Here is a 16,480-nt window from a genome sequence, read left to right on the forward strand (position 1 = left end):
GAACAGCCAAATGAAGGAGATGCACAGGGACGTGTGGGGTAGAGGCAGCGCAGAGCTCTGGGACCCCGCAAGCCCACTGCCTTCCCAGCACAGTGACGTGCTCACCCACCCCAAAGTTCTGAACCCTGTTGTTTAGCGTTTTATTGGGGGTTTCACTAAAGAGACATGAGTGAAGTCGTTAGCCATGTGTTTGAACTCCGCTGCCAGTCCCTTCCTGGAGGTCAGGGGGTGGGGCTGAAAATTCCTCTGTGACCAGCCCTTGTCCTGAAGCTGTCTGCGGGTCCCACAGTGAATCACCCTGTTAGCATAAGCTCCGGTGTGGCTGGAAAGAGCTCATGATGAGTTATAAAAGACACCCCATCACTCAGGAAATTTTCAGGGTTTTAGGAGCTCAGCGCCAGGATGCAGGGACAGAGGGCAAATATATTTTTTATTCTGCCACAACTGCATATTGATTGAAAGAGCAAGATCAGAAGTAGTTGTGCCTCTAAGTGCCATTAAGTTTTATTTTCAGAGTTCAAGAAAGAGGGAAAAAGAAAGTAGATGAGACCAAAAGAGGTAAAATGAAGGCCAAGCTGCGGACAGTGGTGGAATACCCCTTTTTATTTATGGGACCTGACTGCCTGCCCTTGGTTTAGAGCCTCTGCCTCTGCACCTTTGTTGCTCCTTCTAACACTGCAGGGGCTAAAGCATAATTTGCTTTATTTTTGTTGTCATCAAGGATGCGAAATATAAATGTCATAGCCAACTCTTCAATATCCATTTAGTGGCAGGGGACCAAAATGATTGTTTTAGGTAATGAAAAGATGATTAGAAAATAGACCTAAGAGGGACTTCCCTGGCAGTCCGGTGGTTAAGACTCCGAGCTTCCATTGCAGGGGGCACGGGTTTGATCCCTGGTCAGGGAACTAAGATCCTGCATGCTGCACAGCGCGGCCAAAAGAAAAAGGAAAATAGACCTAAGAATTAACGTATCTATTTTAAAAAATAGTAACATTTGCTAATAAAAATGTCATATTAAGAAATTGAGTCAAAATACAGTGTTTGTTTCGGACCCCATCTTAATTTGGGGGACTTCAGTAAGAATATTATGGTACTTAAATAATTTAAGCAGTAGAAATAAAATTTAATTTTTTGGTTTCTGTGGAAGCAGTTGACTGCAGGATGACAGTGTATTCCTGGAATTGTGTTACGGATTAAAATTAATGGGCTTTTCCTTTAGCTTAAGCTATGACTGGTGCATAAGTTACAGCCGAATAGATGTGTTACTGGGAAAGTCAAGGAAATGGCTTCATATGTTTTGTGGCTGGTTTGTGTCATTTCCTTAACAGGAGTCAGGACATAGTAAGACGCTAAAGATGGTTTCTGGCTCATGAAGAACATTCCCAGTAAGATTATCCCTTGTCATTTACCTATCTGTGCAGAACTATAATCTGTTAATATGTTGGAGAAAATCACCTTTATGCTGTTTGATCCTAGCCTGAGAACGTTTATTAAGGGGTACTTAGAAAACATTGCTGAAATTGTAAACTACTTAGCGAAACAGAGTTATGGCTAGATGCCTGCATATTTGAGTCAAGTTCATGACTAGGAAAAGTATTGAATGGAAGAATGCTGTGGACTACTATTCTTTTTTTTTTTTTAATTGAAGTATAGTTGATTTACAGTGTTGTGTTAATTACTGCTGTACAGCAAAGTGATCCAGTTATACATATATATATATTTTTTTTTTAAATATTCTTTTCCATTATGGTTCATTAGGTGATATTAAATATAGTTTACTGTGCTATACAGTAGCACCTTGTTGTCGATCCATTCTATGTCTAAAAGCTTACATCTGCTAATCCCAACCTCCCACTCCATCCCTCCCCCAACCCCCTCCCCCTTGGCAACCACCAGTCTGTTCTCTATGTCTGTGGGTCTGTTCTGTTTCATAGATAGGTTAATTTCTGTCATAATTTAGATTTGTGGACTACTATTCTTGCTGTGTTCCGCCCAAGTAGCAGATTGGAAGCTTATTAAATAAAAGTGCTATCACCTTCCAAATGTATTTCAGTGCACAGGTATCAATAAGAACTGCTGTGCGTCAGACGTGAAGTGCTGGGCAGACAGTGGTGAATGAGACAGACACCTGCCCCTGTTGACCATAGAACATCTTGAACGATGTGGGTCTTTGTTCTCTGTGACTAGACGGCTGAGCAGGAAGGAGAGAATTAGCCACAGGACCTTGGTGGTGTTTGCTAGGACCAGTTTCGTGTTGAACTCTGCTGATCTCTTGTAACAAAAGCAACAGTACCATCAACTCTGCCACTTAACGGTGTGATTGAACTTGGGAAAATTACTTCTGAGTCTGATATTGCTCAGCATACCATGGGGACAGTGATACCTTCCTGGCAGTGTCACTGTGAACGCAGAGTGCCTGGCTCCATGGTTGGCAGGTTACTGGTGCTGAGTACATGGTGGTAATGGCTGTCTTTTGTCGTCTTCCCGTCCAGCTCAGGCACATTCTGAGGCTTTGATGTGGTCATCTTTTAGGCAAGAAGCAAACTGTATCATAGTGATTGGTTTGAAATACTTTATTCAGATTTTTCTGAGTTCTTTGATTCATAAGAAGTGTTGCTCTAAGTTGTAAATGAAGTATCCCATAATCTTGGAGTTCTCAGAGTATATAATTTTAGACATTTTAATTTTTTTTTAAAATAAATTTATTATTTTATTTTTGGCTGCATTGGGTCTTCGTTGCTGCACGCAGGCTTTCTCTAGTTGCGGCGAGCGGGGGGCTACTCTTCATTGCGGTGCACGGGCTTCTCATTGCGGTGGCTTCTCTTACTGCGGAGCACAGGCTGTAGGCGTGCAGGCTTCAGTAGTTGTGGCATGTGGGCTCAGTAGTTGTAGCTCGCGGGTTGTAGAGCACAGGCTCAGTAGTTGTGACGCACAGGGTTGCTTATTTGCTCCGCGGCATGTGGAATCTTCCCGGACCAGGGCTTGAACCCATGTCCCCTGCATTGGCAGGCAGATTCTTAACCACTGCGCCACCAGGGAAGCCCTCTTAGACATTTTAAAGCGTTCTTTTTTATAAGTTAAGGGGTTTCCTGTTGAAATATAAGTATCTTTTAGCTGTGTGGCCCTGAATTTCCACTTAGCTAGTAAGTTCAGTGCCTTTGGCTTTGGGTAATCATCACCCATTTAGCACCAGACTCACAGATTGCCCTACTTATGATTGTCATTTTTGATTGGAAAGACTATTACTTGATTGGCAATGATTATGATTTTTAGATTACAGTTTTTTTGATTATTAAAAATATGGAATATTTTTTACTTTCTGAGCTATTTTTATAACAATTCTTTAATATCTCAGTAGAATTCACTTAAGTTGTTTTTCTTTGCATTATCTATTTTCACAAGAGGTTTTAAGCAAAGAGGACACTTTTGGGGAGTTCTTTGCCCAGTTTACAGGAGTCCCTTTCTCTGAAACCTGAAGTTGTGGGTGTCCTACTTGTGGCTCTCCATCCTTTTGGTCACATACAATCGGACTAGGGATGAAAAACAGACTCTAGCTGTATTATTTGGAGTTTCCTGGGAATTTAGAATTGGGATTGAATGATGGCTGGTCTTCAAAACTATCTTCTTGAACTGGCATGGTGAAGACTTGGAGTGTGTGTGTGGCTCTCTTCAGCGTTGTGTGGAGAAACAGAAAAAGTTGGTCTTCAGAGAGAAAACAAATAGATGGGCAGAAGCAAAGGTGAAAGTCAGAAGGGGAGTACTGTCTGGATTCTTAACAGCTTTCCAGATCCTTACTTCACTACTCAAGGAGGCCCAGCTATCTTTATGTACCATAACATACATCAGTGGTCTTCCAGTAAGTTCCCTTTTTTTGCACAATTTTGCTCAAATTAGTTTCTCTGACTTAACAACAAAAGAACCTTGACTAAAGAAGCTAGATGAAGCTTAAAACAAAAATAGATGAGTATGAATATCTACATGCAGAAGGAGGAAGTTAGACCCTTTACGTACACTATGCACATGGATCATAACTTCAATTTAAAACTAAAGCTGTGAGAATCTTAGAAGAAAACATAGAAGTAAATCTTCCTGACCTTGGATTAGGCAAAACCTTCTTAGATATAATACCGACAGCAAAAGATAGATAAATTGAACGTTATCAAAAATTAAAAACCATTGTGCTGCAAATTATGCCATCGAGAAAGCGAAAAGATAACTCACAGAATGTGCGAAATTATTTACACATCTTATATCTGATAAGGGGCTTTTACCCTGAATACTAAAAACAAACAAAAAAAACAAACGAAAAAAAAAACACCTCTCACAACTCAATAATAAAAAGACAATTCAGTTGTTTAACAGGAAAGACTCTGAATAGACTTGTCCATAGAGGATATACAGGTGGCCAATAAACATGAAAAGATGCTCAACGTTGTTAGTCATTAAGGAAGTGCAAATCAAAACCACAGTGAGAGGGACTTCCCTGGTGGCACAGTGGTTAAGAATCTGCCTGCCAACACAGGGGACACGGGTTCGAGCCCTGGTCTGGGAAGATCCCACATGCCACAGAGCAACTAAGCCCGTGCACCACAACTGCTGAGCCCGTGCGCCACAACTACTGAAGCCCGCACGCCTAGAGCCTGTGCTCTGCAACAAGAGCAGCCACTGCAATGAGAGGCCCACTCGCCGCAACTAGAGAAAGCCCGCACGCAGCAACGAAGACCCAACACAGCCAAAAATTAAAAAAAAATAAATGAATTATAAAAATTTTTTTTAAAAAACACAGTGAGATAATATAATACTTCACACCCACTAGGATGAGCATAACTTTTTAGAGAGATAATAACAAATGTTGACAGGCTGTGGAAAAATTGGAACTGACGTGTTGCTAGCAGGAATGTAAAATGGTACAGCTGCTTTGGAAAACAGTTTGGTCACACTTCAGATGTTAAACAGAGTTATTATGGGACCGAGCAATTCCACTCCTAGGAACATACCCACATGAAGCATGTATATCAGCTGATGAATAGATAAACAAAATGTAGTGTATCCATAAATGGAATGTTTTTGAGCCATAAAAAGGAATGAAGTGGTGACACGTCCTACAACATGGATGAACCTTAAAAGCATGCTGAGTGAAAGAAGCCAGACACAAAAGACCCCACACAGTGTATAATTTCATTTATATGAAATGTACAAAATAGGCAAGCCCATGAAAACAAAGTAGATTAGTAATTTCTAGGGGCTGGAGAGAGGGAGATGGGAGTGACAGCCAGTGGATACAGGATTTCTTTGGGGAAGGTGGAAAGGTTCTAAAATTAGATTGTGGTGATGTGAATGTACTAAAATCCATTGCATTGTGTATTTCAAATGGGTGAGTTGTATGGTATGTGAATTATATCTCAATTTTTAAAAATTTAAGAGTAGAGAAATAGACAATAAAGTTAACATGTTAACTTGGATACAGGCTTCAAAAATAATCCTAATAGATTTCTACAGAGAAAACTTAGCTGTAACTTTTTTCGTAAATACTTATGCCTTGGGACTTCCCTGTTGGCGCAGTGGTTAAGAATCCACCAGCCAATGCAGGGGACACGGGTTCAATCCCTGGCCCGGGAGGATCCCACATGCCACAGAGCAACTAAGCCCGTGCACCATAATCACTGAGCCTGTGCTCTAAAGCCCGCAAGCCACAACTACTGAAGCCCACACACCTAGATCCCGTGCTCTGCAACAAGAGAAGACACTGCAGCGAGAAGCCTGTGCACTGCAACGAAGAGTAGCCCCTCTCGCTGCAACTAGAGAAAGCCTGCGCGCAGCAACGAGGACCCAACACAGCCATTAATTAATTAATTAATCAATCAAGCAATTAATTTAAAAAATTCTACCAAAAAATTCTTATGCCTAAATATGTATATTTTTCTTAATAATAAATTTTTTAAATTCTACATAGCAGGTTACTTTATTTAAAGATAATTTGACCAAAATTTAGTAGCGGTTGTATTTATCAGTCTGAGTGACAGTGTAAGTTGAAATGTAGATTTTTTTTCCCCTAACATATTTCCCTTGTTGCCATTATGTGTTCTGAGTGAACGGAGGTTGTTGTGTAATGAAAAGATCTTCGGATTTGGCACTTGCTGGAGCAGGACAGAGGTGTTCAGTCTGTGGTCTTGAACAAATAATTTAATTTTTTAGAGCATCGATTTCAGGAACTTTAAAGCGACTATCATACCAGGATAAAACCTTTATTTTTTTTCTTTCTCGTGTTTATAGAAGTTTTGGAGGTTTTCCTAAGAAAAATAAGCATAAGTATATTCAGCGTCTGTCCTTGTTTCAGTTTGTTTGTCCACACCAGGGTTATCTTAGATTTAGGGCTTCTGCAAACAGAAATGGTATCCAACTTTGTCTAATGTCTAGTATTACATAAACAGGTTCTCTGTTTATATTATTTAAAGAAACTGAAATTTTAATAACATTATTGGTGACCTTTGAAGTAGTAGGTGATGGAAGTCATTGAAATATTAACTGAAAAGCTTATTTTAACCTTCTTCCTAATATACGTCTTTTGCCTTTATAAAACAATTGTCATTGATTTTGACTGTTTTTAGATATTAGCATGGTATCTACTAATTATGTTAATTCCAGATTAGTGTATAATTTGAAAAACATGTATTAATTGTATGTTATCACTTTTCACCTTTTAGCTTGCTTTTGATAAAATTATGTTTTTTAATGAGTGATAACAGTTGATTTTAGAGATTTCTACTGTAATTGCATTCGATCTCATGTACATGTATTATTTTGTGGCTCATGTGTGTCAAATACCTTTTTTTGTTGCAGTTAAGTGATAATACAGGATGGGTTTCAATTGTGTGTGTGTGTTTGGTTTTGTTTTAGCTTGAAAGCTACATGATATTAACATGCTAGCTTTTTCTTATTTGCAGAGATCCTGCATATTTTGATGAAAATTGGCTAAACAGAATTAAAACTGAAGTAGGAGATAATTGGAGGCTAAAGGTATTTTCTTTTTATTTTCCTATTTGTTAATTAACCTTTTACTTGGGTGTATATAATACTTGTTGACTTTTGCCCTGATGTGTCTTGTGAGCTTTAGAAACTTAGATAGCCTTTGGTGAAATAATCTAGAATTGAAGATTGGGGTAACCTGGAATTGCTCACCAAGATATAGTCTGAGTTGGTAAAGCATAGTGACTGAGGGCTCGGGCTTCAGAGCCAGACTGCCTGTGTCCACATCCCAGCCCAGCCGCTCACAGCCGCTGGGAAAGTCTTTAACCTTTCAGTGCCTGAGTTTTCCCGTTTGTAAAATGGGGATTGTGATAGGATCTACCTCACAGAGATAAATGAATTAATACATATAATGTACTTAGGACAGTAATGTTAGTTGCTAGTGGTGTTATTAATAATGAGAAAATACTGATCATTATTAACTGTGTCCAGAACACTCAGAGAATGGATTATTTTTATTTCCTTCCTAGTAGCCTTATTTTTCGGTATTCCTCAAGCATCTTTGATGGAAACCCACAGTGAGAAACACAGTTTACACTGCAGCCTCCCACCCGCCTAACTGCATGTTCCTGAATAGTTGAATACGTTTCTAACCTTACTTAATGCAGTAATGTTTTTAGTTTAGTTTTTGCAATATAGATTGCAACCCATCTGTAAATTATTTTTTTAACTTTATATTTTGAAACGATTATAGATTCACAGGGGTTGGGAAAAGAAATGTACAGAGAAGTTCCACATACCTTTCACCTAGTTTCTCCAGGGCTAACATCTTGTGTGACTGTAATGCAGTAGCAAACCTGGGGAACCGACGTGGATACGATCCACAGCGTGTTCACAGTTCAGTCGTTCTGCACACACTCTTCTGTGTGTGTGCGCCGCTCTGTGTGGCCCTGTCAGCGCGTAGACTCACATAACGGCGATGCAGGCTGCCCCATCCCTGCCAGGTGTCCGGTGGAGCCTCTATCCCATCAACCACACCACCCTCACCCAAACCCCTAGCCACCGCTGACTTGTTCTCCATCTCTGTAGTTTCCTTACACCACCTTGATCTGTGGTCATGACTGGCAGCTTGGAAAACTCTGGAGCCATTTATTTTTAATACACATTGGTAGGGACTCCAAAGTGCAAGTGAGTGAGCGTGTGAAACCCCTGGACTTAAGATGAGCTAAGCGTGGTTTGTCTTTATATTTCCCCATAAAACACATGTTTGAGGAAAATATTTATTCACTGACTAGATATTGGGTCTGCCAAAATCTAATTCCTCCTTTTCACTAAGCTAGAGTGAATGGATGCTATTTAATTTCTAAATAACCTTTCAAGAATAGGCAATTAAAGTGTGATGGCTTTTTAACGTTATAACCTGTTTAAAGTCTTGCTGCTAAATCAGCTTATGTTTGCTGCTGCTTCACAAGAGGGAGTTGCGTGTCCCACGCCCGTGCACACAGTGTGCGCGTAAATCCACACGGTCTTCAGTGTCACCAGGGTGGCAAAGGCAGTAACAGAGAGAAAGCGAAATGTTTATTGTACTCTTAATATTCTGAACTGAAAGTAACCATTCCGATTTGCATTCCTATTCTCTATATTTTATCCTATATTATGTTTCTTCAATTATATTTCTTCAATTTTAAGATTGATTTTAAGATACCATTGATTAATTATAAGGTTTGTAGCTTTTTTCAGTGGAGAATAAACTACCATTTTAAGTGAAAACATTGATTTTTAAGACTTTCTAATTTAAAATGTTATAATACGAAAAATTGAACACCCTAGAACCAGAGAAAGTATATTATATATTTTCCGTGTCTCCAAATTTTTAGGCATACAAAACATGTTAGTTTTATTTATGAGATTCTTTTTTTTTTTAATATGAAGTTTTCAGTTTATTTTCTCCCTTAAAAATAAGTACGTCTTTGATTAACCACTGGATCCCCCTGCTGTGGAATCTTTTATTTGATAGCTATCACTCCTACAGTCTTCTGTCCTAGGACATCCTCAACTATGAGCATCTACCTGGGGACAGCCAGGTAGATGATCAACAGCATCATATCGTGTGTGCATATGACTTAACGCAAATTCAGCCAGATGAGTTGGGTCAAAAAAAAAAGGGAAGAAAATAAGTTTACAGTAAATAGTGCAGGTAATTCTGCCCGTGATTTCACCCAGGTAACATGACCAGGAGCCTGCGCTCTGGAGTTGAGTGAGTGTTGGCCCCTCATCCTGTCTTGTTACTGGGATGCTTTTTATAGCACAAGTATCTTGGCAATGCTGAGCGTTATACTAACATTTAAAGATGTAGTAGTATTTTTTTAACCTTATGGCTCCTAAATATTTACTTGGTCTCAGCTGAAGGAAAACACTTTTCTGACCATGGAGGAATTTGGAGACATTCCTTCATAGGTGGCTACCTGATTTGTAGGTTGTGTTAGGAGATATCCAAGGGTAATTTTGACTGTAATTTTTGTTTAATGCTCTAAATTTAGAACGTACCCTCTATGTAACATGCAACTCTACTTTTCTGGGTAAAACAGCACTGAGCTCAAGTCTTCACTAAGGATGATACATTTTTTTTTCCATGCAGAAGATCTACATAATTTAATCTTACTGTTAGGTCTTATTCAGTTACCTTCGAATTTTTGTCAGTGTGGTTAGAACATTGAAAATTTAACATAATTGGATACTTAATTGGCTTTATAAATCTCTTAGATCAAATAAATTAAGCCACTGGTAGTCTTTTTTATGATAGTAATTCAAATGTACTGTTGAATTTTATTTTTTATGTTTACTTTATGATTAACAAGAATGATTAGTTGGTTCAGAAATTTTTTAGGTTAAACTATATTTTCATCTGTGATTGCCTTTTACCCAGTTGTTTTCTCTCTCTTTAAACAGATAAGCAATTTAAAGAAAATTTTGAAAGGAATCCTGGATTACAATCATGAGGTAAGGAGTTTTTATCATTCTGCTTGGAAGTATTACTGTAGGATAATTTAATCTTACAATATTTTACAGTAGTTTCAAGTAAAGGAAATATTACCTTCATATTAATAATCAGCTTTATCTTCCATTGTATGGTCTCTAAGATGTTGGTTCAAAAAGCTGGTTCACCAGCTATTAGATGTTTACTAGATAATCTTTTTCACTATAATATGGATAGTTTGTGAGTGGTTACTCATTTATGTTAAACTTTCCCTTCTGCTGTCCATTAACTCTCTCCTTTCTTCCCTTACTCGTGAAGGTGGTTTAGAGTCCATGCATAGTTACTAACAAGTCCTGTGCCTACTTCCATTTTATTCCTTGGCAAACCCCTACCCCTAGATTAACTCCGTTTATCCTTTGAGTCTGCATCAGAACGGTCAGGATATCGCTGGGGAAAAAAATCAGGCAGTGGAACTAGTTTTACTTTAAATTTCATGATCACAGATACCAAGTGGACACAACATAGCCTAGAAACACCTGTGTAATTTCCTTACTGTTTTTTCCCGACAAGCTTACATGCATTTAAACCTACATCTGTACTTATGTTATCTGTCTTCACCTCAGTATGTGACTCTGCCGTCCGCCCTACTATTCAAGTCCAGAGCCTACAGATCATCCTGCAGTCCTTCCTTCATTTGATATCATCAGCAAGACCTATAGTTAAATCTCCAAAATACAGTTTTCTCTGTTTCTGCTGCCACCACCCTGTACCGAGCCATCACCAGCTTTTGCTTAGATAACTCGCGGAGTGTGCCCTGATTTCACTTCTGCCCCGCTACAGTCTATTCTCCACTCTCAAGCCAGGATGAGTTTTTAAAAAGGAGAATTTATGTCACTCTCATCCTCCAAGTCATCTTCCATGGTTTCCTGTCGCATCAAGAATCAGATCCATACTTCTTATCGGGAGCCACCGGATGCCACATGACCCTTCTCACCTCCTCTTTCCCTGCTCTTTCCTTACCCATCACACTACAGCCACATTCATCCTGCTTCTGTGCTTTTAGGATCTTCTTTTTTCACTGTAGGGTTATCAGACAGAAACCTACCCGTTTGTCTAAATGTGTCATTTCATTTGGGGCCAGTTTCCCCATGAAGGAAGCCTCCATTCTCTTTCCTTATGTGGGTGTCTTGTTACCAGTATTTTAGAGTCAAATGGAGTGAAGGTAGCCAGGGGAGTCTTCCTGTTGTGGGCATGAACCTATATTTAACTTCTGCTCTTTCTGGTGCCCCCTGGTTCAGAAGCTCTCAGGCTCTACTTCTCTGGAGAGTGCACATCCAGTCTTTCTGGGGGAGGTGGAGGGGTCAGTAGTACTCAGTTTCTTTGCTCAGCGTGCATACCACATACCAGATGAGGGACTAAGTTGTTGTGACTCAGGATAGTTATAATTTATGTATGGGAGGTATAAGTAGAAATTGGGAGTGAGATTGGCTTAACTGCTCTGCTCTTAACAGTGAGTTTCTGACAAACTAATCTCTATCAAGTATTTTATTTGGTCATATAGATGTAAATGCAATTCTCATGTTTTTATCTCTGTCCAGATTTTAGGGCAGCAAATTAATGACTTTACTCTCCCTGATGTGAACCTCATTGGGGAGCATTCTGATGCCGCAGAGCTGGGAAGGATGCTCCAACTCATTTTAGGCTGTGCTGTGAACTGTGAACAGAAGCAAGGTAATTTATTTGATGTTAGTGTATGCATGTAAAATAGTTAAGTAAAGTAATACACATTGTATATTTTATATATAAATCCCATGTACAAACAACAACATCTTAAGGCCACCCACAAAGTATGCCATTTTCTGTGATTTTGCTAGTAATCTGTTTTCAAGCTGAAAAGAGTTTTACAGGTTAGAATAAATTTGATTATGATGATGTTCTTCCCCTTTCTGCAAGACTGCATAATTCTTTGAGTAGATTATTTTTAACTACACTGAATGTAATGAAATTTACTGTTAATTGGACAAGGTCCAGCCAAATTAATTAATAATTAAGTAATAATAGTCAATTCAGCTATAGGAGTGTAAAGTTCGATATTTTAGATTGCAAGTGCAAAGGGTTTACTTCATAAACATTTACTGAATTCATGCATCATGCCGGGGCTTGGAACACAGTGTCAGACAAAACCAATATAGTACCTGCCCTCACGGAACTTGCAGTTGAGTGGGGTGGGCATTTCTAAGTAGAACCCTTGATTTTAAAAGGCAGATGAAAAATTATTTAATGTAGTTCATTGAATTCAGATAAGAATTTCTTATGTATTTATTCTGTTAGGAGATTCATCAGCTCTTGGAGATGTATAGCTGTTAAGAGTTGGCTCATTATTTATTACAGGGTGTGAATAGGAGAAGGCAAGGATGTTACCTATATCCGTCGTTCTATGGGAAGACAATCAAAATATTTGTTGAGCTTCTCACACAGACCAAGTGTTCTCTGTAACACCTGGCTTGAGGTTTTCCCTAAAAATTACATAAATGATGAAAAATTTGAACAGGATTTTAACCTCTCACTGTCCAGAGGGCATGCTCTGGTCTCAGGAACACAGCAGAGAGCTTGGATCAAATGCACTTCTGAGTTGCCGAGTGTTACCTGTCACTGCCCTGGGGGCCCGGCCTGTTTCCTCGTCTGCAGAGGGAGGGCACGACAGCTGGTCGTCGTGAGGAGTCGGTGAAACGGTGTGTGTGTTTGCTTCGCAACCCATAGCGCACCGCAGACACAAGGGCTCTGTGTTTAAAGGCTGTTTCTCAGTTCCTAGAAGTGAGGCGTTGGCTCAGCGTGCATTTCTCTTGGCTATCTGACTTGTCAAATTGGGGCACGTAAGTGGTGGTGTATTTGAAAAAGCAGAGATTAGCAGTAAAAACGCACTAAAAATAATATTTACCGAGTTCTCCCTCCTGCCTGGTTAACAGAACAAACAGCACTTTTTACAAATTGGGAAACTGAGACTCCTGAGTATTGTTTGACTTGCCCAAGATCTCTTGCTCGTGAGAGGCTAGCGAGGACAAAAACACATGTCTCCCACATTAGAACTAAATGCTCTTTGTACTGAGCTGAGCTGTAGGCTTTGGACCTGGACGCTCATTTTGCAGGACAGACTCCCTGGCGTAGCCTAGCTCATTCTCCACTGCCTCCTGGATCTGCCAGTAATCATACGTACTTGGATTTTGGACTTTTAAGATTTAACTTTTTTTTTTTAACTTTTCAAAACTAGTACATTAACGTGGTTCTCATCATCATTTTATCATCCAGCATTTTACGGTGTTCGCGGGGAAGGGCCTTGACGTGGCAACACCGCTTCTTAACTAACGCTTCCCCTCTCACACCTGACTAACCTCCGCCCCCTGTCCCCCGTCACACCCTTCACACCCACAGGGCTGTCGTCCGTCTTCCTCCCATGACTGGGCCACTGCCTCTCCCCACCATGTTCACAGTCTTTCATTCCGATCCCGGCTGTGCCAGCTGCTCTGTAGCCTGGGAATTCTGTGCTCGGTGCCTTGTACCCAGCGCTCGCAGGACGCTCCTCACTAACAAACCAAACAAACAAAAAGTTCAGCTCGGACTAAAGGGATTCTTTTTATTTTTTAAACCGGAAAGTGGTTAAGTTATCATGCACAGTATTCCAACTTTGGGCCTAAGAACGATGCCTGTGGTTTAAGTGTGTCGTGTACACTTGCATATGCATCATTGATTGGGTACAAGCATCCTTACGACAGTACTTCCTTAAAAACATGCTTTGTTTAACTAAAAGCTTTGGCATTAACAACCAGAATGTCGTAATTTAATAGTGCTGTCAAAATTCTTTTTTTTTTTTAAACAAGTTACCTGTCAAGCAAAGGACTACAGTTTGGCATTCCAAATCCATGAGTTTCTTGCCAGTAGGTCACTGTAACGATTGCACAGTAAGACTCTTTCATATAATATTAGAGTGCTGAGACAATTTTTTTTGGTGTTTTTTTGGGTATAGAGTGGAGAGAGGCAGGTTGAGGCTATAATTTCCTAATGACTTTATGTTTTAAAATGTTTCTTATTGGGTGGGGACGAGGGAGTGATGAATTGGGAGATTGGGATTGACATGTATACACTAATGTGTATAAAATGGATGACTAATAAGAACCTGCTGTATAAAAAAATAAAATTCAAAAAAAATGTTTCTTGTTAAAATATATTTACGTATTTGTTGAAATCCAGCTGGCCTATTGATTTTTTATGCTTAATACCTGTTTTTTCATCTATTATTGGATTTGAAAATAATGAAAACTACTTCCAGGGCTTTATTTAGAAGGCAGAATTTTTTTTTTTCATTTGTCACTCTGAACGGCTAAGGGAGCCTTCTCTTTTACGGCATTGGTGAGGGTAAGGTTGATGAAAGTGATGCTTTAGCTTATTAGAGATTTGGGTCATTATTTTAAAGCCCAGGGTTACACAGTGTTTAACTATAGCGTCAGTCTCTATTCTTAAATTCACCTTAATTCTTTGTCCTGAGCAGGTCTCAGTATCCCTAAGTTTTTTTTTTTAATTGTAGAAAATATTAAGGTAGAAATTATACACAATTCAATACTTTGATTCACATAAGAATAAAACACAGACATCAAAGTTTTATAACATGTAGCAAAGAATAATGTGAAAGATTTTTAGATTTTAGGAACAGTAATACAGAGTCCTTTCCATTCTGGCCTTAGGCTGTACCGTTTCATTGTTTTACATTCCCGAGATCCTCCATTCCTGTGACCTTTAGCTGTAGCCTCAACTTTATGGGGGGGCAGTTATTTTTAAGGACGGATAAATAATGTGATTTTCAGCCTTCACTTTACCTATGACACGTGTATTTAACCATATACGAGGAATTCCGAGGAAGAATCAAAACACAGGAAACTTCTTTTCCGAATTCATGAAGTGTTAGCCTTTACTCCCTTGATTGTCTATAACTTGAACACTGACATTCCAGGTTGTTCTTACTTTCAGAGTACATCCAAGCCATCATGATGATGGAGGAATCTGTGCAACACGTTGTCATGACAGCCATCCAGGAGGTATGTTGGACCTTTGTGCTTACAGTTTGTGAGAAGTTAAAGGAGCAAACGTGAGTTTAAGTAATTGAAGTAGAAATTTTAAAAAGAGATTCTCCTACTCATTTTTTGAGAATTTTTTTCTTCGCACTTATGCTATAGCTTGTCTCATTTTTATTTAAACGTTAAATGTTTATCTTGGAATTATAGATATTCCGTAACAATTCCTAATTTTTTTAATGCTCTAATGAATTAGGAATAGTAGACTAATTCCTAAAGCCATGAATATGAATTATGAATAATATCTATCTTAAACCAGCAGTCTGCCTCACACTTAAGTATTGGTTTCTTATTTGGAAGGAAATGGGTCTTCAACTCCAGCCAGACTCAAGGCAATTTCTAGATGAATATTTATTTGAAACTGTAGGAGGGGAAAAATGTTTTTTTCCTCTACCCTTTCAAGTTTTTAGCTGGAGCCTCTGTTAAAAACAAACAAACAGAAAACAGATTAACAATAGAAGAGCATACAAATGTATTTAAGTTTTACACAACACAGGAGGCTTCATAAAGAAATGAAGATCAAAGAAGTGTTTCTTTTTTTTTTAAATTATTTTATTTATTTATTTTTGGCCGTGTTGGGTCCTTGTTGCTGCACGTGGGCTTTCTCTAGTTGCGGCGAGCGGGGGCTACTCTTCCTTGTAGTGCGCGGGCTTCTTAATGCGGTGGCTTCTCTTGTTGCGGAGCACGGGGTATAGGTGCGTGGGCTTCAGTAGTTGCGGCACGTGGGCTCAGTAGTTGTGGCTCGCAGGCTCTAGAGCGCAGGGTCAGTAGTTGTGGCGCATGGGCTTAGTTGCTCCACGGCATGTGGGATCTTCCTGGACCAGGGATCAAACCCGTGTCCCCTGCATTGGCAGGCAGATTCTCAACCACTGCGCCACCAGGGAAGCCCAAAGAGGTGTTTCAACCTGAGTGTTTTGATGCTGGATTTGGTGAAGAGTGGAAAATCTCGTGGAAAAATGTGATAGGGTGAAAAGCAGCAAGTCCTGTTTGTTCGGATTCCTTCTGCATCCCTCTGACTTTGGAGATCTGGATACTCCTTTCCTCTGAGCATAGGGAGGGTGCCTCTCATGCGAGGGACTTAAGACCTGCTTCAGAGGAAGGTCAGAAAATTTTTCCTGTCCCTGCTGTTTCTCAAATTCCTTCAGCTTGAAACATTCAACATGCCAAGCTGCCATATTTGGGGGTAGCATGTCCTGAACTCCATCAGGTGTCAGACATAGAACTATAAGAGTGAAAGTGATCTTAAGATGAGAGAATTTTTTAATCATAGAAGTAATGGAAGAAACCTTTAAGGGAACTAAAATAGTATAGAATGTAAGTAACTAACAGAAAAAAATGCAACAGACAAACATGAAAAATGCTAAATGCAAATTAAGATAAAGTGTTTCCTTTTTTATTTTACTTTTTTTTT

General features: G+C 39.4%; 1 protein-coding gene across 2 annotated transcripts in view; it reads left to right on the forward strand.

Moving 5' to 3' along the window:
• The window catches only part of HOOK3 (hook microtubule tethering protein 3), a 104,345-nt gene that overhangs the window by 22,101 nt on the left and 65,764 nt on the right, over positions 1-16,480 (forward strand). For both annotated transcript variants that reach the window (XR_014327086.1, XM_082863888.1), the window contains exons 3-6: positions 6,948-7,020; positions 9,919-9,969; positions 11,545-11,677; positions 14,966-15,033. Coding sequence is in view for 1 of the 2 variants with exons in the window: in XM_082863888.1 (XP_082720014.1) it covers positions 6,948-7,020; positions 9,919-9,969; positions 11,545-11,677; positions 14,966-15,033 (325 nt within the window). In the remaining variant the exon portion in view is untranslated. The remainder of the gene's footprint in view (positions 1-6,947; positions 7,021-9,918; positions 9,970-11,544; positions 11,678-14,965; positions 15,034-16,480) is intronic.

This window comes from Leucopleurus acutus, assembly GCF_964270905.1.
Source record: "Leucopleurus acutus genome assembly, chromosome: 21".
In the NCBI taxonomy this organism is placed as follows: domain Eukaryota; kingdom Metazoa; phylum Chordata; class Mammalia; order Artiodactyla; family Delphinidae; genus Leucopleurus; species Leucopleurus acutus.